Source organism: Drosophila busckii, chromosome 2L (genome assembly GCF_011750605.1).
Source record: "Drosophila busckii strain San Diego stock center, stock number 13000-0081.31 chromosome 2L, ASM1175060v1, whole genome shotgun sequence".
In the NCBI taxonomy this organism is placed as follows: Eukaryota; Metazoa; Arthropoda; class Insecta; order Diptera; family Drosophilidae; genus Drosophila; species Drosophila busckii.
In genome coordinates this window covers 1,068,592-1,091,525 of record NC_046604.1, presented here as the reverse complement: position 1 = coordinate 1,091,525, position 22,934 = coordinate 1,068,592, and the positions used below count along the sequence as shown (strand labels likewise).

Sequence of the window (22,934 nt, the reverse complement as noted above, 5' to 3'; positions counted from 1 at the left end):
CGCACATTATTATTATTATACTCTCGTAAACTAAACTGCTGTAAAACATTTCGTTCGCTTGCCATGAATACACGAAAGCGTAGTGGGCTGTATTAATTTAAAAGCAAATTAACTGAGACACTGACAACCATAGTGAAAAATTACTAAAAAGCAGCAGACAAGTGAAAATAAGGTTGAAGGACAATGTCCACCGCCTTTTTAACTCTTGTGGCTGTTATTGTGTGCATCTTGTTTCGCATCCTAAATGTGCACAGCCAGCCATTGAAGCCGAGCGTTTGGTGTCTCGACGAGCAGTTTCTGGATTGTCTCTACAAGATTGCGCCGGTGCTAAGGGAACCGTAAGTAGTGACATCCAAACTCAGCTATAAAGTTTACATCTGTATGTTTTGGATTTTTACTCCCACGCCTATACAATAAACCTTTGCGTTGTGGGCGCTCAGCTGTTTGCATGCGCCAACAAAACTACAAACAAACGCGAGTATATTATATGATAAAATAGCTTAGAGAATTCACAAAATGTGGTTTACAATGCGTACTCATGCACTTGGATGGTTGGTATTGTATTTTTAATGATTACCAGAGCCATAATCAGTCATACTTCCTCCACTTGTATAAAGTTCGAGCTGTGTGTGGAATAACAGCTGCCCCAACAGGTGAATCATTAGTCGCAATTAGTGTGGCCCCACAAACAGCGAGTTAACAAATTACTGTATTTGTTGTACATTTAGATATGCAGTAATTGTCAAAATTAAATTAATTATTAAATAGGCGATTAGTTTATTAGCATGCGAACGGATTGTATAACGCTGATAGCTAATATCATAGACAATTATATTTTATCTTAGGCTACACAGGTGTCTGTTTTAATTTAAACAAACGCATGCATGCATATGTATTACGCTTATATGTATGTAATTTGATAAGCATAATAAAAATAATATCGATTTGCCTTTCTTGAGCGTGAGTGGAAAGTTTTCTGCATTTGAGAAATATAAGCGTTAAGCAAAAGTGCATCAATCACTCACACACACACACACACATTTACATATGCCTATGGCTTATGTTTGGCTTAGGGTGTTAACTACCCTTATTATTTACGCAGTTATTTGAAACTGCAAAGAGAGCGACTAACGCCTAGCAACTGATTGAGCAAAAGCGAATGTGGAGCGGTGAGCAGTAATGACTCCAAAGGCAGACAGTTGCTGCTGTTATCGCTTTTACAGTTAGACAATGAACCCTAAGTAAAAATTTTGATAAGGCAGCACATAAAATTTCAGGCATCCGGCTTAACGCTGGCAACCTGTTTAATTATTTCTTTGTTGTTGTTTTTTTTTTATTTTGGCATTTTGCCCAGACGCAGCTGCTTTGCCGGCATTTGTTTGACAACAAAGATTACGTAAGCGACTGAAACAACGAGAAGCTGCTCGCTCACACTCTCGCTCACTCTCAATTTTATAATTTGTATCGACAATATGATATCAAGTGCAATTGTTATGGTTGATGATTCACCTTGAGCAGTGCATGCAGCTGTTTGTTTTTCTCACGAAAGCTTTTAAATATTTAATGTATATTTTTCTAATTATGCCTTAGCTTGCATGCTTGAGTACTATGGTCATTAAGAGTTAGTTGACACAATTGTTAAATTTTCATGCTATTTGATTGATTCTAATTGGAACAAACAACAAACACAATAGAATACAAATTATTGTGCACGTTTTTGCACGCCAGATTTTAGTGCTCAATTGAATTCAATTGGTTTCTACAAAAAAATCATTTGTCCTCGCTCTTTTTCAAATTGTTAAATTAAAAAAAATAATAAATAAAATAAAAAGTAAGTTGCATCGGCCGGGAATCGAACCCGGGCCGCCCGCGTGGCAGGCGAGCATTCTACCACTGAACCACCGATGCTTATGAAAAGCTCACAGCGAATTCACCACTTAAGCTTGCAAGCTCAGTCAAAAACTTGTGCTTGATTTTTAGTTAATATTTGCATATGATTTTCAAATGAAGTTGCATTAACTTGGCTATTTCTTTTACTATTTTATTACAGTTATATTCCACCACGTTTATGGGGCTTTAGTGGACATGTGCAAACTGTTTTGCATAGTATTGTGGGTCGCGTGCGTTGCCCATGGCCGTTAGGCGAGCGTGTTTATTTATCGCTGGTTGATGGCTCAACTTTAACCTATGATTTGTATCAGCCACTAAAGGAGTCGGAAGGTAAGCTGCACTATATGTCATTTGAATCATTAGTACTAATTATATTTTGCTTTTTTTCAGATGATATTACTGTTGCCATTTGTCCTGGCATTGCCAACAGCTCCGAATCGGTTTATATACGCACCTTTGTGCATTTGGCCCAATGCAATGGCTATCGCTGCGCTGTTATGAATCACATTGGCGCTCTACGCACAGTGCAGGTGACATCGACACGCATTTTTACCTATGGCCATACAGAAGACTTTGCTGCCATGGTGGAGCATCTGCATCAGAAGTATATGCAAAGTCATATTGTAGCTGTTGGTTTTAGTCTGGGCGGCAATCTGGTTACCAAATATATGGGCGAAATTCAAAAGACTAAGCCGAACAGCGTCATTGGTGGTATTTCTATATGCCAGGGCTATAATGCAGTAGAGTAAGTTACTACGACCACATTTATTGTTTTATATATTAAACATTTTACTTTTGCAGAGGCACCAAATGGCTGCTGAATTGGCAAAACTTTCGACGTTTCTATTTATACATTATGACCGAGAATGTTAAGAGCATCATATTACGCCATCGTCATATTTTATTATCCGATGAGGTTAAAGCACGCCACAATCTCAATGAGCGTGAAATTATTGCAGCCGCTACTTTGCCAGAGCTTGACGAGGCGTATACACGTCGAGTTTATAATTTTTCATCTACACAAGAGCTCTACAAATGGAGCTCATCGCTGTTCTATTTTGATACGATTGAGAAACCGATGATATTTATAAATGCCAAAGATGATCCGTTGGTGCCAGAGGATTTGCTGCATCCCATAAAGGAATTTGCTAGTAAGTTTAGCTACTCCGAAAAAAATGCTACACGAACGTATATAACGGTAGTTTGCTGTTTGTAAGCAAAAGCAGCCGTGGCCGAGCGGTTAAGGCGTCTGACTAGAAATCAGATTCCCTCTGGGAGCGTAGGTTCGAATCCTACCGGCTGCGAATGTGTGATTACTTTTTTTGTTATTTTATTTATATTATTAATATATATTTTTTTATTTTTAGCCACTCGCGCAAAGTCCGCCTACGTTGAAGTAGCACATGGCGGTCATTTGGGCTTTTATGAAGGCGGTTTTCTTTATCCGAATCCAGTTACCTGGCTGGATCGCACACTAGTTGCTATGGTTGGCTCTTTGGTATTGATGCATACAGATACACGCAAAGTTGTTGCATAAATAATTACACTTGCATGGACTAAACGCTTGAGTGTCAAAATTTTAGAATGCTACTCACACATATGAAAAACACATTAACATTTTTGGTGTAAAAAGTAAAGATATACATATACTTGATGTAAACTTTTTAAAGTGCATTTAAAAACAAATTTGTGAAATTATATTTCTCGTTTACTTGACCCAAAACATGTTGGCATGACAAATGAATGGCTAGTTAGTTAGAGCCGAATAATTTATGTTCTTAGTAAGTAACGCACATACCATGTACTTATTTCTAAGCAAATTCTATATATAAATGTTAATATGTATGTTAACTAAACTTCAAGTGTTTGCTAAATACGCAAAATGCAAAATGAAACGAAGCAAATCGCAAGTCCCTGAGCGCAAATTGCAAATTGCCTTATTGTAGACTTTTTATATATGTGTATATGATTTTTAATTCCGTTTTTATAAATGTATTTTTATATATGTATGTATATGTGTACTAGAAACATTTCAAGAACAAAAAAACACGTATTAACTATTACAATGATTATAAATCAATGTATTTGCTTGCAGCTGTCAGGCCAAGAATTTAGTCTATAACATTTCCGATGTATATCACACTGAAGTATTGTATACCAAAAAAAAAACAAAACACTGAAATTGAAATTGTATATCAAGCGCTTAAATGTTTGCAATATTTGTATCTATGAGTGTTTATATATTGAAAATAAAAGTAACATAATCAAAACACAGTTTGTGCGTCATTTTAAAAATGTATTTAGTTTAGTTTATTTGCTTGTTGCAGTTATAAATATTATACACTATAAATTGTTAATACTTATTGTTTAGTTAGTGATGCTGTACAATTTACAATTTGTTTATGTATTTAGTATATGTATCGTTTATACTTAAATAGGAATGTTGTGTTTTTGTTTTTTTTTTTGATAAATTCATGATTTAATTTAAATCGTACATTAGCTTCTCGGCATTGTTGGGCTCCTCGCAGGCAAACGATGCCATCATTAGATCTGTAAATTAAAATGAGAATTTAAATATTTTAGATTGAAGCTTTAATACTGAATAAGAGTAAATTAACAATTGATGGAAGTTGCTAAACTTGATGGAAATGCAGCAACTAGCGCAACTCAATATTCAATCAAACTCAATGACATTTTATGATTTTGCCAGCTGGACATGAATCGGCTTCCAGGAATTGTAGTCTACTTTATTATTTTGTTTGGGGCACGTGCCCCTGACTTGCTTCAAGGCTTTTGATACAATTATTTATATTTAGCACGCACGTCCCAAAAAACTGTTGAGCCTGCCCGGTCCTTTGAGGCTTAATGCAAACAATAGATTCCTTTTCTAAGAAATATTTAAATTTAGCAGCCTTCAAAGTGAAAAGCTTTTAAAATATTTCTTGTGCTAGTTCATTAGACATTTTAATTTATGCCATTTTATTTTTGTAATTGAATTTGCATAAAGCCAAGTTCTGGGCTTATAAAAATAGCACGGATTGTTCAATTGATTATTTCAAATGCTGCTACTTTTTGCGCTGCATGTGGCAAGTAAATATTTAAGCATATATTGCAGTTTGCAACTGAGTCGTGTGGGCCAAGTTGCGGTCAAGTGTTGGCCGCCGCTACTACTGCCAAGTGCCAAGTGGTTCGTTACATTTTAATAGAAAAAATTGTAATAAAGTTACAGCGCAACTGGCCTAGCTAACATCATAAAGAAGTAATGTGTGTGTGTGCGTCTAAAATGTGGCACACAGTTCACACCATGAGCTGAGCCCATTAAAATTTTACAATGTTGCAAGGCTCTGTTGTTGGTCAACGTTAGTCAACAGCTGTGCGCTTGACTTGCCGCAGAATGTTTCCAGTTTGTCTGTCTCCTAACAATTTCACACCCAAAAAAAAAAAAAAAAAAAGTCTTACCGTAACCAAAAAAAATGCTAAAGTGTCTCTCTTGTTTTGTCTGCATGGCAACTGCTCTTCTATGCTTTGCCTATAATCTAAACATTTGCCTTGGCTTTTGAAATTCGTTCAGAGCCAGGCTAATAGCAAGTTATTAGCATAGACTCGACCACAACTTGATTGCTCTGCAATGTTTTGCCAAAAAAAAGTGCTAGATTTTTAATTGAAAAATTCCAGTTGAAGCTTGATTGCAGAGCTCGACACTTTGCTTAGAATTAATTGAATTGTTTAAAGTTTCAAAGCAGAGCGCACAAAATTGATTCAGATAAATAATGTTGTAAGCATAATTAATCAAAGTTTACTTTGTTTAGTTGCAGTCTTAAAGTATAAACAACGTAACTAAATGTTGAACAATTTCTTAATACTCTTAATACTCATAAGCATTAAAGAGTGAGAAGCTTTAAAATTGTTAAATTATGCATATTAATTTACTGCATTAATATAAAATTTATTTTTTTATTTATTTACAAGCTTAATTATTAAACAAAATATGAGATCTAGCAACTAAAGCCATCGAAACTTAACAATTTAATTTAATTTACATTTTTATATATTTTGTTTTATTTAAAATCTGTCCATAAATAGGACAATAATTAAATTTTATGGGGAAACAGTTTTTTTTAAATATTTTATAATTACAGTAGATTTTTAAAAAATCGTTGCCAGCTTCAACTTATGCTAATCTATTATGTTAACTGTTCTATTTAGTCAAAGCAAGTTTTAGTTAGTTCTTTAGCTACGCAACAGCTATTAACAATTAATTTTATAAGATTGCCGAAATTTACTTATTAAGCTGCTCTATGCATTTTTAACATTATATTTAATTTTAAATACTAAACAAATGAATATCAACTGAGCTGACTACTGAGCTTTCCTTTGTTCAGTCTTAAGTAACAGACAACAGTAACTAGATATTGAACAATTGTTCGTTGAATCTTTTTGTTTGCAGTAGACAGCTGATAAATAACACAGTCGTTGTCACTGTCGCTGTCTCTGTGTAGAGGTAGAGAAAGAGAAAACGAGCATGCGAATGAGAGTAGCTATGCGTAGTCTTGGCGCCAGACAAAACATGTTTACTCCTCTAGGCATAACAAGCTGTAACAAAAACGAACCGCCCACAAAACTGAATAATGCCAATTATGTGACAGAGAGAATTGTCAAGGGAGTGGGCGTGGCACTCATTGTGGTCAGCACTTAGTGTCGCTTTAACTATTTAATTCAAACTGTCTGGCTGTCTCTCTGACGTGTCAGTGGAATGTTGACAGTATATGAAAGGCAGTAAATGTGGTCAAGTTTTGCTATGCGACTGCAGTCAGCTGCAGAACGTGGTTAAAAATACTTGGGCCAAGGCTTAAGGCTTAAAAGCCATATGGTGTTAATGCTAAATGGCATTATAAATACCTCAAAGCCTCGCTCATTGGCTAATGAGTGTCTCATTTGTTTGCCTTGTCCTTTGGCTATTTGGCTTGTTGCCAGCCTACACACACACACACAAACGTACATAAGCTTGTTATATAAATTAGTTACATTTGAATGCCAAATTGCCTTTGCCCGACGACAGAGAAATTTCTTGGCTTGTTGTTGTTGTTGTTGACTCTGCGGCAATTTGTCGCATGCATTGCTTATTTAAATTAGCCAAATGGAAATACAACCGCAAAAGTGTAAACAAGAACTATATGTTGCTTGTATTTAGAATAGTCATGTAACTAGAATATCTTTTGATACAGCAGCTAACAAGTTGTATAAATTAATCATACGCCTAGTCTGCAGTTATATCAAGGACTTGTAAACAAGCATGTTGTAGGTAGCATAGTGTAACTGTTATTCGTATTGTTTCAATAACTGCCACAATTTTGTATAAATTAATCATACGCCCTGTGGGCGGCAAAGATTACAAATTTAATTTACAAATTTTCAAGCCACACACACACATGCAAATGTAAATATTATTTTGAGAAATTTCTCAGTTTTCTTGTGCCCTCGATTGTTTGGCTTTGCTTCGGTCTCTTTTTTATATTCCTTGTGTCGTTGCTGCATTCTCCAAATGTTTGTCTCCAGTCTTGACAGACGTGCTGCCTATTGAAAGGCTTGCATTTTGCATATGTGTGTGTGCGTGTCTGTGCTGACGCTTTAGCCTTTTTAGGGATAGATGCGTTTGCTTAAGCCTTGCTCGAAAATTCGCTTTACTTTTATAGCTTTTTTTTATTTTACTCAGTTGTTTAAAATATAAAATATTATCAAACTGACGTGTTCGTTTTAAAATAATTAAATGTGTCAATTCGTTTTTTTTTTATTATTTAGTTTCGTATTTTATTAGCAATAAAAGAAGTGAATGCCGCAGGGACACAATCAAATCATTTATTGGCAAAAACGAAAACCAAAACAACAAACAAATTGTATGCATAGGCAAAAAACTATTAATTTATATTTTAATTAAAAATACCTTTGAATGTTATAAATGAAAATAAACAATAAACATAAATATAATGTTTCAAGTTTAAAATTACAGAAAATAATTAAAAAAATCTCGCGTATTGCAGCTTTTTAATAAATTAAATGTGTTATAGAAAATGCTAATTCCAACTTAAAGTAACTGTGCTGTTAGCTGATTTTTGTGGCTGAGCTAATCTTTTTTTTACAAACATAGTTGGCTGACACACACACGCATACCAAAGCATAAATGTGGATACAAGCCCAAGCACGTGCCTGAGAGAAGTTTTTGCATGTGGCAGCTGGCAATCGTTTTTTTTTCTTTTTGCTTTCAATGAAAATAAAATAATATTTTATTAAATCTTAATACAAAACCTCAATCAGTTAGCGTAGGCAAAAGAAATTGCTCAGGCTTTGAGTGTGTCAAAATCTTAACCAAAGCTTATATACTTGAAGCTTTAAGCTGGTGGTGGGGCAATGTGGTTCCGCCCACAGCTATCGCTTTATTAGGCGCTTGTTATGAAGCTTCGCTTGTTTGCAGCGCAAACACAGCCAAGTGGCATTATATTGGCTAAAAGCAGAGGAAAAAACTGCAAAATAGTGTATAATTTTCAGCTTAGCTACTTGGGCCATGTTTTCGTGCTTGTTATGTCAGGTAAGACTGCTGGCTGGCATAGCTTAAGGAAATCCGCTTAAATCAGCAGACAAAATGAAATAAAAAAAGAATCAAGCACAAAAGCAAAAACGACGAAAAACACTTGTGTGTGTGTTGGGCTAAATAAAAAATATATAAAGCAGGCATGTGTTTAGTCTCTAGGTTTAAAGTACTGCTAGTTTATTAGCGCTCAGGTTGGGGCTAGAACTTAATTAGAGCAATCGTTTAGTTAGCAACTTTTACAACTGTTTGCATTTAATATTTATTTATGCCGTTTAAACTTAAAGTTTGCTTAAAGTTTTGTAAACTGCATTTGAAATTTTGTGCATACATCATAAATTATTTTACATCAAGCGCTTTTCAATGAAGTGTCGCCTGAGAATCAACACTTGAAACTGTTTGAGTCTCTAACGTGTGTGTGTGTGTGTGTGTGTGAGGCAAAGGAAAATTCCAACCAAAGCAGTCATAACTTTTCATTCTTTGCTTTCAAGTTTTCTTTTTTTTCTCTCTTGCAGCTTCCAAAGACAGTTTACTATGTTTTTTGTTTGTTCTTTGTCGACGCCGCTGGTGAAAAGTCTTCAAAGTACGCTCTACGCTTCCTGGCTTCCATAATGAGTACGGTCCATGTGGCTTCGTTAGAACCATTTTTTTTTTCATAATTCTCTGCTGTTCTATTTTGGCTCTAGTGCAACTTTATTGCACTAAGAGTATTTTTGCCATGTGCACATGCCGTGAAAAATATATCAACTCGTTGACAGCTCAAAAGAAGGACTTTTTTTTTTTGGAAAGTACGAACTTTATGTGCCCCGACAACGCGACACGTGGCGCACCTGATTGTTGCTGTCATTATTAGTCTGAGCTGAGCTGCAGCTGAGTTGAGATTTTGGGCGCATTTACTAAAACAAACTTTGGTCGTAAAGCAACAGCCAGAAGTCGTGTGTGAATGAAGAAACTAAAGTCATTAACTTACTTAATTAGCAACTACGTTGGGACATACTAATTAATTAAGAAAGTATGCAAGTAAAATAAAATAACCAAGTAAGCCAAAACAACTGTCATAAGTGAGAAAAAATGATATTAGCTAGACATATATACATTTTTCGGAATTGAACACATTCTTGTTAACTGCAACTAATTCAAATATTAAAGACAAACAGCCTTTTAATATATTGAATATTTAATAACAAATAAACTAACCTATATAAGACAACTCTTCATGTAAATATACGTATGCAAATATTTAAATATATCACACCATATCAATTGAAGAACTAAATGTTTCTGCTCCCATAAATAAAGTTGCTATGTTAACTCAATAGAATATTTTATGTATCATTATTCTTTATCATTATTGCATCAGTTCAATTATAAATACAACAGTCAAATAATTGAACAAACAATATTGCTTGCCAGCTTAAACTTAGTCAAGTCGATCACCGCCATCTTAGCTTAGTTGAGTTAAAGCAAAGAGAGTTTTATACTCTTTGGTTAAAGCGACCTTTGCTCTTAGCTTCTGCCAAAGCGCTGGCTCACTTTTTCTCACGCTCAGTAGCGCTGCTTTTGTGTGAGGGCAGCGCTGCTCTCGCGCTAAAGAAACGCTGTTCTCACTCTAAGGCAGCGACGGCTATTCACACTCTTTGAGAAAAGAGCCTTTGCTCTTGGTTTCTTCCTACGCGCTCGCTCTTCTTTTCCCACGCTCAGCAGCTGCGCTCTCTCTAAGGCAGCGTCGCTCACTCACACTCCTTGGTTAAAGCGAGCTCCTGCCCATGGTCGAATAATACAAGGTAGCGGGACTGCGCTCTTGGGTTACTTAGCTTGTGCTGGTCGCCAGCGAGTGTCTGAAGCTAAGTACCCGAAATTCTCAAAGCGAAGAGCGCAGTCCGCTACCTCGTATTATTGTATTATTCTCCTGCTTAGCGACAGTTTAGTATAGTTGAGTTCAATTGAGAATTTTTTCATTGGCTGAGCCTTATTGCGTATTACGTGATCGCTGACTGTGGAATTTTCTCTTAGTCTACTGTTGTCTGTATACAAATTGTTTGCAAATGTGAATTTGAAAAAATGTTTATCATAATTTAAGTACTCTGATTTTATATGAATTATTTTCAGCCTCGCTCTCAATTTCTCTGCCATTGCTCATAACTCTTTTTCACTTTCTTTTAACTCTATTAAAACTATGCCAGCACAGGTTTTACATTTAGTTGCAAGTTCAAGGCTCAACTACTTTATTCTTATTTGAAGTTACAGTTAACGTTACTCTTGTTGACATTCTAATTTTGTGTTGCTCTTATTCTTGATTATTTAAGACAGCATAATGCCCTTTTGTTTGATTTGTGTGTTGAAGCTTGAAAATAATTTGCCCATTTCTTAGGTGTTGACAACTTAAGCAGCGCGCTAAATTTCATTTTGCGCTGCTTAATTTAAATAAATTAAGCATAAATTACAGCAAATGGCAAAATAATTGTTGTGCCCAAGTGCTGACGACTTTCAATTAAATGCTAGGCTAAATTATTTATAAATTATGCCCAGCTGTCAGCAATAGATTTAAATGAAACCACATGGAAACAAATAAAAGTAGCGCACATATACTACGTAGTGCAGGCTACTTGAAGTCAACGGTACACTTAAAGTTTTGCACTAAGCAAACAAATGGTAAAAAGGCCGACAAGTGCCAGTGAAAAATGTGCAAAAATGCGATAAAATACTTGTGAAGTGAGTGCAGAGGAAACAAACAACAACATAGCAAGGACTAGGGCTCGGGCTAAAGAATGCCGAGCAAAATATAGCGCCAACCACATAGCTGCTGGGGGTGGAGGGGGCGTGGAAAAGTTTGACTTACAATAGTTGCATTACTTACCCGCTTCGCCAAGTTTTGTAGCTCGCTGCATATGGGCGCAGAAGTTTTCAAACTCGCCGCTAGTTGGCGCCTGCGTTGGCTTCATCGCCTGCATGTGCTTGCTAAAAGCGCCCACAATGGCAGCCATTCGATCGAAGGCTGTTATATTGATATGGCCGTTTGGCAAACTGGAAGTAGCAGCAAAAATAGACCAAAGGGAAAAACGCAATTAGTAACGCACAGTGTTTGCCAATAAAATATGCACACACAAATGTGCAAAGAGCGCACATTTCATTTGAATTCAAGTAGATTGCGCTTATAATTTATTAAGCCTATAATGCCGCGGCTTCAAACCAATTGAAAGTGACCACACAGCAACTAATAAAATAAAATATTGCCAGCATATATAGTGATAATTTGATTAAAGCCCCACATTGAGCATGAAAATCAACTGAAACTTGCCATTAAATATTTGCTTTAACCCGCATCAGCGAATTTATGCACATTAAGCAACAAATTCGTTTGGCAATAAACAAACGTTTCATTTAAAATGTGGGCGTGACAATATTAAATTTATGCCCGCTGTATTTTTCTTTTGCACATCATCATTTATTTCAGCACGTTGCGGTTAATGAAATTAAAACGAAAAATATAATATTTGCTTATCTACAATGCACACGGCGTATGCGCAATCAAATATTGCTAGCTGTAAATCAATCACAAATATATATCAATATATTTGCATAAACAAATATTATACCGGATATGCTGCGCTACTCACCGTTGTAAACAATTTTCACGTTCGGCCAGCGCCAATTTAACAATATCCGCATAGACAGGAATAACAACCCAATCGTTGGTTGCCAACTGCTTCATACTGCTGCTGCTGTTGCTGGTGCTGTTGCTGCTGCTCGCTTCGGGCGATTGAGGTGCTGGGTCCATTGCATTTATACCGGAAGTGCCTGTTATGGCCATTTGACGCCCACCACTGGCATTTGTCGCATGCTTCACATCCAAGTTGAAGCTGACTTTGGCATTGAGTGGGGATGTTGCTGCTGCTGCTGCTGTTGATGATGATAACTTTTCCGTTGTGCGCTTATCGGACTTATCAGTCTTTAGAGTTTGCTGCTGCTCATTTAAGACGATTGCCTGCTGCTGCCATAAATGTCCATGTCCTTCGGCATGCCGTTGCATGCAATCCAATTGTTGACATGTCACTTGCAATTTACTCCACTGTAATCAAATAAACACACACACACACACATGTACATATATTGTAATTGTAAACGCCATGTGCCCGCTATAATCTTTATTTCGTTTTATTTGCTTTGTTAGGTATCTCTCGTTGCTTTGGGTTCGCTCTTAAAGCTAATGGCTTTGATTTTGTGCGATTTTTATATCCCTAATTTACGCTAAAGCTTTGCTCACATACAATTTTATGACACACACACATACGTATACGTAATATATTTATTTTTCGCTCTAAAAATTTTGCAGCTGCCACAACAATCAATTACAAGCGCTTTAAATTTATGCTCTTTGTGCAAAAATAATTCGCTTGCTCTCTTGTTACTACGAACAATAGATATTCTCTATGAATTAATTCAATTTTGTTTTTTTGGATTCTCCTTATTGTGCATTGTGCAGCTTATTTATGCTTTTTGTACATAACAAAATGCAAACTGCTCTGCTTTGAGTTAACATGAAAATAAGACATAATTTATCAAATTTCTTGCTTTTGTTGGCAGCAACTTTAACAAGAAATTCAATGTTACATGTATAAAATTACAGCTTGAATAAAAAAATTAAATTTAATTAAAAATTTAACTGCTAAAGTGAATTAAAGTGCATAGTTCTGTTTGAGCTCTCGCAGCTTTCAAGCTGAAAATTATCAAGGGTGCCAAAGAATTTAAAATTAAGCTGAAACTAAATGAGAAGCAGCTTCGAGTAGATTGTGGCAGGCACATATTTTTATGAATGGCAGCAACAAATTAATTATTTCATCTTTTTATTGAGTTGAGCTTGAGTTGAGACCCATTGGGTTAAATGTTAATCACGGGTTGAATACTTGATGCCAAGTGTGTCAGACAAATCGAGTAGAGCTTGATTTACTATTGAAAGGGCATGGCCGCTTTATTGGCTGCTGTATACAAAAAGTAAACAGCAGCCGAATTGTCTGTAAGTTTCTATTACAAGTTGCTTGATTCGTATAAATAATGAAGAAAGCATTAAATAAATAAATAAAATACACTTTCTAAGCAAATTTGTTTGAGACAATAATTAGTTATTCTGTATTGAACAATTTCGTAATGTAGGTCATCAAAAGTAAAGCAAAGCTAAAGCATTAAGGCGTTATTATAATTAAAATTGTTATATAAGGTTTCATTTTCAGCTTGCTAAGAAGCTAAGTACTTATATTTTAATATTAAATATGCTTTATTTTTAGCTGTGCTCACTCTCTTTCTCTTTGGTATTAGAAAAACAAGAAATCTATGAAATGGTCTTCACTAGCAAGCTTGAACATTATATAAATATCTTAAAATTACGTATACGCACAACTAATGAGCGCTTTAGGCTAAATATTTTGTGCATTATAATTGCCTTTAAATTCAGAAATACGTTATGCCTGCAAGCAGTTTGCTTAGCAGTACATTATATTAAATATGAATAGCAAAATTTAATATCCCAAATTACGCATACGTAAGATTCAAGTGATTTAAGTTGCCATTTATACAAACAGCTTGAACTGCTTTCTAACAATTTCATAGCAATGTATTACGCATAATCAGCTTAAGAGATTACAATCGGCTACAAGTTGATTCTATGGGCATGAAACTTGACGCTGATCATTTAATTAGCTATGCATAGTTGTTTATGTTCGCACTTACCGTAATCTTAAGCCGGGCTATAGCTGGCGATTCCAAGGATTCCAGTATGGCAGTTGCACTGTTGTAGTTGCCTACGAGCAGACAATACTGAGCCACGCCGCTCCAGAGCTCAACGGTTCGACTGCGCTCCTCAATGCCAACGCACTGTGTGAAAATAAAGCAACAAATTGTTTGAGCTAACAAATTCAGCGAAGTTGACTGACTGCAAGCATAAATTATATGGCATGCAGTGCTTCATGCATATTTAATAAACGCATGCAAAAGTTAATGCGTCTCGGGACTTACCTGCAGTATTTGATTGCAGACAAAGAGACGCAGACGTGCCGACCAGTCCAGATAGGTTTCCAGATTGCAAGTCTTCTTTGGATCCTGTGCGCCTGGCGGTCCGCCCGAAGCGCTAGGTTGGTCCCACTTCTTCTGCAAAGGCGTAAAAAGCACACACACATACATTCACTTAATGAAGCTGCTTGTCAACCCTTTTAATTGCTTATCCTTGCTCTGTCGCTTGCTCTGCGTTAATGTATGCATAGCGTGCCGAAAAGGGCACAAAGGAAGTCAGTGCCGCTCCTACCTGCTTATCCAACAGCACCATGCTGCTGCACTGCAGAAACTCCTCGGGTCCCACATGCTTGGCCAATTTCTTTTCCAGACGGCACAAGATCTGTGCATATTGTGTGGCCGTTGGGTTCGCTAGAGCTTCCAAGCGCTGTTGGTAGTTGTAAATTGTTAGCAGTGCGCACTGGCGAAATTATGTGGGGACTGTTGTGTTACCTTGTTGTCATTATTGGACTGAGAGGCACGCAGATCGGCCTCGTGTCCCTCTAAATCAGTCAAACGTTGTAGTAAGGCACTTAGTACTTGGGAGACTATAGTTTCTAAATGTGAATTCGAGCATCTGCAACCAAAGAATAAAAATTTAATTAATAAATAAAGTATTTTATGTTTGTTGCTTAAGCTGCACAAGCTTCAAAAAGAATTACTTAAGCATTAGAAATAAAATTAAAAGTAAATGAAGTCATGAGACTCAAAATAAACAACAAGTTACATAAACTTTGTAAAAATGTTGGGAATAAAAATAATAAAAATTGGAAATAAAATGTTGGGAATAAAAATGATAATAATTGGGAATAAAATTGATTTAATTTCTTTTAATCAAAGAAAGACTGAAGTAATAAAATAATTGATATGCACTAAAGAAAATTAAAAGTAAATGAGACTCAAAATAATAAAAACTGACAAAATTGTAATAATAAATAATTAATTATATTTCTGATTATAATTGCGGCAAACTAAAATTCAATTTATTGTAATCCTTTTTTTGATTGTTGTAAGCAATTTCTAGAAATATTTATTAGTTGCTAAACAGAACAAATTCAATTAAATTTTTTAGCAAGTATTAAATTCATTTGCTTGTTGAGCAAGGTTTGAAAAATGTAAATAATATGAAATTTATGAGGAAATCAATTTGTTTTGCATGTTTGAGCTTTTCATTGAATAAATACAAAATAAAAATGTGTAAAGTACAGCAAATGAACTAAACACTTTGAGCTTTAAGTTTGAGTTATTCACCTGGCAACGATATGTTTAACATGATTCATCATGCGCTCATCACGATAATCATAGGGAAATCTTTGCGTCCACTCGGCCAGCAGAGCAACAAGAGTCTCCAGGCGTTCGCTATCAGGTACCGCATGCAGCAGCTGGCCCAGCAGCTCATGTGGCCGCAGAAAGAGTCGTGATGACAGCAAGAATGAGAACAGAAATTCCTTACAAAAAAACAAAATTAAATTGAATGTACTATGCTGTTTTTTTTTTATATATATTGTAGCTTACCTTATCTAAATCGGCAACATGCTGCGGTATGAGCACTTCGGTAAATGATTCCAGTGGGCCGGAAACAATTTTAGCATTTATATACATTATGCCACCGGATCCAAGCACCGAGCTCTGCAAATACAAAAATTATATTTATTTTTGCCATAGCAATTAAGCGCTCAAATCGACATAAAGGCAAACAAAATTAAGCAGTGCGCTTAATTAAATGCGCGTATGGAAAAATGATTTGGTTTTAATTACCTCAAAATTGACATCGCATTGGCTGCGTCTGTGCGCATTTCGTGGCACATCGTATTGCACAATATCCTGGGACTGTTGCATGTGAGCCAACTGCAAATTGCAAACAAACAAATTTGCATTTGAATAATTACATTTATGCGCATTGGCGCTTACCCCGAACTCATCTAAATGCATCATGTCCTGCACACTCAACTGTTCGGCGCTGTGGCGTCGCCGCAGTCGCATTGCCAGCGCTGGATCTGCAGCAGTTAGCGCGTTAGTTTCTAAAGAGTAAATGCCTGATGATGATTCGATGCCGTCGCTGTCACGACGCTGTTGTTGTTGCTGCTGCTGCTGCTGCTGCTGCTGCTGGCGCTGGCGTTCAGCTTTATCTCTGTCGCGCTGACCACGCGATTTTTGCAGCACTGTCTGCTTGCAGCGCGTGCCACAGGCGATGGCTGATATCTTACTGGCATAAAAGTACATCGCCATGTGTCACGTTCTGTGTGCCGCTCGTGATGCGGTCATGTGTGTGTGTGTTCGTATGTGGGCGGTGGCTTTGACTTTGGCTTAATGCAACGGCATGCGCCAGATGACAGGTGAGGCAGCTTCGACTGTCATCATTACAAGCACGTATCGTCAATTGCGCTGAGGATTAGTTGCAATGTTTTCTGAGGCTCACGCACTGATTTATGCGCGTCTTAATAACACTGTAAGTACGAAAAAGTAACAACTGTATCATCAACTGTCAACAAGTCAACAGCGCGTTCAATTGCTTCGCATTACTCATACGCTGCGTAGTCGCCGACAAAGTGAGGGTGGGCGCGTGTGTAAATCAGAACGCTTATTATTCCATTGGGGCCACTTACTGCAGCCCATTAATAAGGCGTAAAGCCACCATCTTCCAATTCAAATTCGTTGCCAAATCGACTTTGTGAGCCAGACAATAGCAACCATTAAATCACTTCAAAGGCTGCCATATAATTCATACTGCACATCACTGATATTCAAATGTGAAACGTCAGTTCGTACTCATCATAAATATCGTATATGCAACTATGCATAAAATCTATAGCTAGCTACCCATAGTATTAAATATTAATTATGCATATAGATTGATTCATAGTTGCAGCATTTTGAGCTTATATGTATTATATTCTTAATTAATAATATTAAACATATGATTATTGAACAGTGCTGATGCGACATCTATGTGTGAGCAATCGACACTTGGAAATATAATGCATAAACTGTAGGAATTTTTATCCTAAGACATAGTCGAATGTGTTAAAATATTATTAAAAATTATTATTATGGAAGAGCAGCTGGGGCTAATCCAATTAAGCATGTTCATTATAGTCTGCGCAATGCAGGCCAAACTAAATTCTCATCAAGGGTGAGCGAAAGGTCAAAAAAAATATTTTCCCTAGTGAACATTGTGTATTTTCTACATATATATTTATATATGTGCGCCATATAATTTGCATACATTTCATAATACAATATTTTTGTTCGCTCTGGCATAACAAGCTTGTTAACAGCTGTAATGGCTGGGAGTGAGACTGAAGCGGAAAAAAGAACAAACATTGCTCTCGCTGTCTGTGTTGCATTTGTTGCTTAGATTTGTATCTATCATACACGCATACAGCGCAAATTTACATTTACATTTTGTGTGTGTTTGTGTGTGTTGTGTTTGCCACATGCGACAAACTTATTATGAATGGGGTTGGGCCATAAGCTAGTAGTTACAACTAGCAAAACTTTTCCCTTTTTTTTATTTATACATTTACTCGTCTGTATGCCATGTTGATAAAAAGACAGACATATGGCTAGCCTGCCTATGTATCTAATGGCTGTGACTTATTAAAATTCCAATCATGTTTATGAAGGATTGCAAACGTGCCGAGGGCCAAGCAAATATACTTCTCAGCATTATAGTCATATCATCATCGCATATATGAATTTGCATGACATTTTTTGTGCAATTTGAATATTGACAACGCACTTGCCAAAGCACCGAGCGTAGCAAATCTAAGCCGCCCATTTCATTTGAATATTCGGCAACCTTTTTGAACGATTGACTGAGCACGAAGAATATCTAAAACATGCATGCCATGTCACTGGCACGAAAAGAACTTGACAAATTTTTGGAAGCCATTTCAATAACATTACCAACGCGCCAGGCCAAGAGAAAATCAATCAATTATATTGAAATCAGTAAATTTTTCCTGAGGGACCAAATAAACGCCGGACAGACGCCCGCCCGACTGTTGAACGTGTCATTGACAGCTTGAGTGGCAGTCTGGATCAAAATTGTTGCAAATTACTTTGTTGTGGCTACATGAATATAAAATCACTTTTTTCTCGCATATTTATGTACAATCTCAGTTGCATGGCTTGAAGAAACGTTTAAGCGTAAAAGAAAAGGCTGAAAGCTAAAGCAACAGTGCTAAAAGTAATTTAGCTAAATATTCACGAAAGTGAAATTGATTGAAATGTGAGCACATTCAAATCAAATTTTGAACTCAATCTTACTGCAAACATTACAAATTGATAATATTCTTAACAATCATATTTAATGTGAGCCTTAATTAAAAAGTAACTGAATACTACCTGACTGGAAATTAAAAAAATAATTCATTAAAAAATCGAATTAATTTAAATTATTTCTTTACTTCACTTGCACTTTGTTGAAAAATTTTTAAATACTACAAGAAATATTAATTAAACCCTTGTTTATTTGAGCACTAGATAAACCAATATCTTTTTTAATAATTTAATTTATCTCATGTGAATTGAAAAATAGTTGCATTAAAAATCGAATTTTAATTTAAATTATTTTCTTTTACTTCACTTGCAGCTTTGTTGAAATTTTTAATACTACAAGAAAATATTAATTAAACTCTCTTTTTTGCACTAGATAAACAATTCTTTTTTATAATTTTTAATTACCAAACTAAACATAAAATTTCACATTTAATTTTCTAGTAAACTGTCAAGATTGATTAATTTTAAATTTATACAGCTACACATTTTTTACTTTTATCTTTAAAATTTCACCAAATTAAATGCTTAAAACACCACTTCCTCGACTAACATTATCAACGTAATAATATATTTTAATGTTTAACCAATTCATTACAATAAATTTAATTAGCTTCCTGCTCATTTTTGTCTTGAGCATTCAAAATAAGGGCAATCAAATTGAGTCGCATTATCTAAATTTCACTTTATTAATGATTCTAGTAACACTTTGTTTGTTACAATCAAGGAAAAGTAATAACGATAAATAGTGGTCACGTAATCCCGGTAGCACATTTGTCTGCAAATAATTAAAAATAAATTACAAATCAATGCAAATGTGCAATGCTAACTTAAATAAAACAATTGGGCTTGAAAAAATAAGTGAAGTGGCTCTCGAAATTCATTGATCAATTTGCTGCATATAAATATTAATATCCGCTGATTGCAAATGGAAATGCACAGTCCAACTGAAAACTGAAAACTGAAAATGTGCCCTCATTTATGCAGTAACTTCCGGCGTAAGCACACACACTCACACTAACACAAGAGCGAGCGTAAACACTATCGAATATTGTATTATGAACGTAATGAAGCTGAACATTATCGTTGTTGCGGGCAGCGGTAAACTGAACACAAAATGCACATAATTTATGCTTTATGTACCAAACGGGTTGACACTGTGCTCCATTTTGGGTTTAATTATGCTTTTTATCGGCGAGGGGTACACTTGTTAAATGCGTCACACGCCTCGTATGCGTAATGTGGCAGAAGATCTCGCACAGCTGAGTTATACAAATATGTAAAGCATACTTACTGGGGCTGCCAATGGGCAGCAGCACACACACAGGCACATGTATTTATTCATTTTATTTGTATTTTTTGTTTTTTTTTTCAGCAAGCACTTGAGAAATTCATTATGGTTATGCTGTTGACAGCTGGCTGGGAATATTAATAACTTGCACTCAACGCTGGACTTTTATTTAAGCACAACGAGCACTTACACAAATGTATTGACATTGCACTTGGGGCATAAGGTAGATTGGAAACCTTTTTTTTTTTATTATTATTATATGTCAGCGTACCGCGCGCAGGTGTGGCAAAATTTCATATACACTTTAAATTTTGTGTTATTTTTTGAATTTTTCTCGAGCTTTATTTTCAAGCGTTCATTGAACCACTCGCACTCGTTATCCTATTTGAACTAAACGCTGTAGTGCGAGTGTGCTTAACAGCAACGGATGCTGCTGTTGTCTGTGAAATTTCCCATTGTTTTTGTTAACAGTTGCAACAAGTTGCAACCTGGCTGCGGTATGAAGCAAACCAACTTGCCACAGCAAAGCTGTCGGCTGGCGCGCGCATTGAGTGCGGCTTGAGTGGCATAAGGCCAGGTGTGAAAGCGTTTTAATTTCACTTGATGGCTTATACAAATGATGCGTCATGCTTGACGCGTGAGACGTGCGTTGGTTTTAATTAGCCCCAGCTCATCAGCATCATCATCATCATCATCATCATGTGTTGCATGAGTTACATTTGCCTGAAAGTATGCTAAGTAAATGAGCTGTCGCGGCCATTGTACAAGGTGTCGCATAACCCAACTCCAGTTAACTACTCTCTGCATGCTTGAGTGTGTGTGTGGCTTTTGTGCCTTTGCTATCGTTGTTTACACAGTTGCTGCCTGGCATTAGCGCTTGTCAGCTTGGCTTGGCTGCTTATTGAGATTGCCTATCTGTTGTTTGTTTGGCAACAAACCTGAAGACGTTGCTAATACATTTATGGCTTAATAAATACTCAAAGTCTAAGCTTAATTTATCTATTTATTTTCTTTTTACTAAAATCCATATTTATCAGGCCACGCTAACAAAGTTTTGCCCCCGCAGCCCCCATGCCAAATTAATGAAATCAATTTGAAATTTTCGCATCGAGTTTTAGCCAACTTTGGCTTTGGGTCAAAGCACTTAACACATAGACACACATTCGCACAGACTAAAAGTTGCACGGCTATTGAGCAAACATTCTCTGAGGTCATTGGGGAATTTCGTTTGCAAACTTTTGACCAGGCAGAGGCAAAAGTTTCAAGTAGTAGCTTAAATTTTATATTTCTCTCTGATTTCGTTATGAGCGCTAGCTGAGTTTAATTCATTTCTATGCGAACATATGAACAGTTCAAGGAATAGCTTAAGGCTCTTCAATTTGAATCAATCATAAGTATTATTGTTGTTGCCTTTAGGGGGAAGAGTTTATTTAAAAGTTGCTTGCAGCACGTAGCTGAGCTTAGAATTGCTATAAAATGAGTAGGAATCGCATAGCCTAAGGCGTTCCAATTTGATTTTTAATCATTGACCGCAGTTTTTGTTTTTGTGCAAAGTGTATTAAAAGGTTGGTAACGCTGGCAGAAATTTAAAAAGCAGCAAGCTCTGCTTTAAAAATGATGATGATGATATAGCTATAAAGACAAACAAAAATTCAATGTGAATTCAGTGGCAACTCTGGGAGTAACACTCGCTTGTAGCTAAAACTCAATATACAACCGAGTTATTTATGCATATGGCTGAAAATTTGGTTGCAAATAATGTGCCAAATATTTATTTATTATTGTGCATAGCAAATGCAAATTGCATGCAGGTTAACCAAGTCGTATACGTTATTTATTTTAAATTAAATCAAAGTAAATAACAATCATTTTAAAAACTACGTTGTCAACAGTTTTTTCTTTATGCATTTTATTGTTTGCCGCTGCAATCAATTGAGTGAGTGAGCGAGTGCCTGTGCTTGCCATCCTTGCCATCCAGACAGGAGTAGCAGCTACGCTACTGTGGTTCAATTAGTGCTGATGGCAGGCAGGACGACGCGCAGTCTGCTGTTGGCATTTTGCTGCGCTGTCAATGGTATTTAAAACACGTTTTCAATTAGCACCGCGAGAGCTCATAATGAGTTGACAAATGACAGAGACACGCATAAACAAGCTGGTTAAAGTAACGTCTTACTAAATTAGGTTGCCATGTTGCCATGAACTTCAGTTGACATCTGTGCAAATTTGAAATAATTTGTGTGTAAGTCACAGGCATCTCCATAGATAAGGGCTGCTGATTAATTCTAATTAAAATAAGTTAAAGCAGCTGCTTAAAAGTTAAAGTCAAAGATAAAGAACAGCGACTATTATAAAAGCGAGTTTAAGTGGCGTTTTGCAGCAGTTGCAAACCGTTTACCAATATGAAAATATTAAGCAGACTTAGCTTGCTGTTGGCACTTTTAATCGCCTTATGCATTGATCACATACAAGCCAGACTACTTGTAAGAAAAACATATACGACTGTGCCTAAGCATGAAGAACTTAGATTAAAGCCATCATATGCCAGACGCACGACAACGGAGCGCGAACGAATTTTAACTACAACTACAGAGGCTGCTTATAAACTTATAAACAAAAAACTCTTTACAGCCAAATACGTTGAGGATCCGTTGTTTATGCCACGTTTGACAAACATAACAGAGGCAAGTAGTGTGTGTGTGTGTGACTAATTCACTAGTCTAATAAGCTGCTTAATTTACCTTAGCAAAACTTTTTACTTATGATGGAAGAATGCTTGGGTGAGGGCAGAGAATGCGAAAAGGCTGAGGACTGTTGCAATCTCAAGTGCTACACGCTCGGCACTTGTGC

General features: G+C 36.2%; 2 protein-coding genes and 2 non-coding genes across 5 annotated transcripts; 2 read left to right on the top strand and 2 right to left on the bottom strand.

The window, feature by feature from the left end:
- The first annotated feature begins 31 nt into the window (after positions 1 to 31).
- On the top strand, positions 32 to 3,870 carry LOC108597704 (abhydrolase domain-containing protein 2). 2 transcript variants are annotated; one of them, XM_017984394.2, is made up of 5 exons: positions 34 to 338; positions 2,051 to 2,220; positions 2,281 to 2,635; positions 2,692 to 3,041; positions 3,258 to 3,866. In XM_017984394.2, exons 1-5 carry the CDS (start codon positions 184 to 186, stop codon positions 3,425 to 3,427), a joined length of 1,200 nt encoding a protein of 399 aa, XP_017839883.1. In that variant the 5' UTR covers positions 34 to 183; the 3' UTR covers positions 3,428 to 3,866. The 2 variants fall into 2 exon arrangements, with proteins under 2 accessions (XP_033148971.1, XP_017839883.1); XM_033293080.1 differs by having other exon boundaries at positions 32 to 338; positions 2,051 to 2,635; positions 3,258 to 3,870.
- On the bottom strand, positions 1,838 to 1,908 carry Trnag-gcc. The gene has a single exon. It is a non-coding gene; the product is annotated as a tRNA-Gly (tRNA).
- On the top strand, positions 3,113 to 3,194 carry Trnas-aga. The gene has a single exon. It is a non-coding gene; the product is annotated as a tRNA-Ser (tRNA).
- A 470-nt stretch (positions 3,871 to 4,340) lies between the features above and the next one.
- LOC108602236 (CG34393) lies at positions 4,341 to 20,375 on the bottom strand. The gene is made up of 12 exons (XM_017990288.2): positions 20,091 to 20,375; positions 16,427 to 16,962; positions 16,274 to 16,363; positions 16,031 to 16,144; positions 15,767 to 15,963; positions 14,969 to 15,092; positions 14,769 to 14,903; positions 14,483 to 14,614; positions 14,198 to 14,341; positions 12,091 to 12,542; positions 11,331 to 11,497; positions 4,341 to 4,440 (listed from the first exon to the last, which is right to left on the bottom strand). The coding sequence occupies exons 2-12, from the start codon at positions 16,742 to 16,744 to the stop codon at positions 4,370 to 4,372; spliced, it is 1,944 nt and encodes a 647-aa protein (XP_017845777.2). The 5' UTR covers positions 16,745 to 16,962; positions 20,091 to 20,375; the 3' UTR covers positions 4,341 to 4,369.
- Positions 20,376 to 22,934: the final 2,559 nt, after the last annotated feature.

Bases quoted from the DNA above. Each gene is read 5' to 3' on its own strand.
- LOC108597704 (XM_033293080.1), top strand. From the start codon at position 184: ATGTCCACCGCCTTTTTAACTCTTGTGGCTGTTATTGTGTGCATCTTG. The intron at 339-2,050 runs GTAAGTAGTGAC...ATTTTATTACAG, and splicing joins GCGCCGGTGCTAAGGGAACC to TTATATTCCACCACGTTTAT. The intron at 2,636-2,691 runs GTAAGTTACTAC...TTACTTTTGCAG, and splicing joins CAGGGCTATAATGCAGTAGA to AGGCACCAAATGGCTGCTGA.
- LOC108602236 (XM_017990288.2), bottom strand. From the start codon at position 16,744: ATGGCGATGTACTTTTATGCCAGTAAGATATCAGCCATCGCCTGTGGC. The intron at 15,093-15,766 runs GTGAATAACTCA...CTTTGGTTGCAG, and splicing joins GTTAAACATATCGTTGCCAG to ATGCTCGAATTCACATTTAG. The intron at 4,441-11,330 runs GTAAGTAATGCA...TTTAATTTACAG, and splicing joins TACAAAACTTGGCGAAGCGG to ATCTAATGATGGCATCGTTT.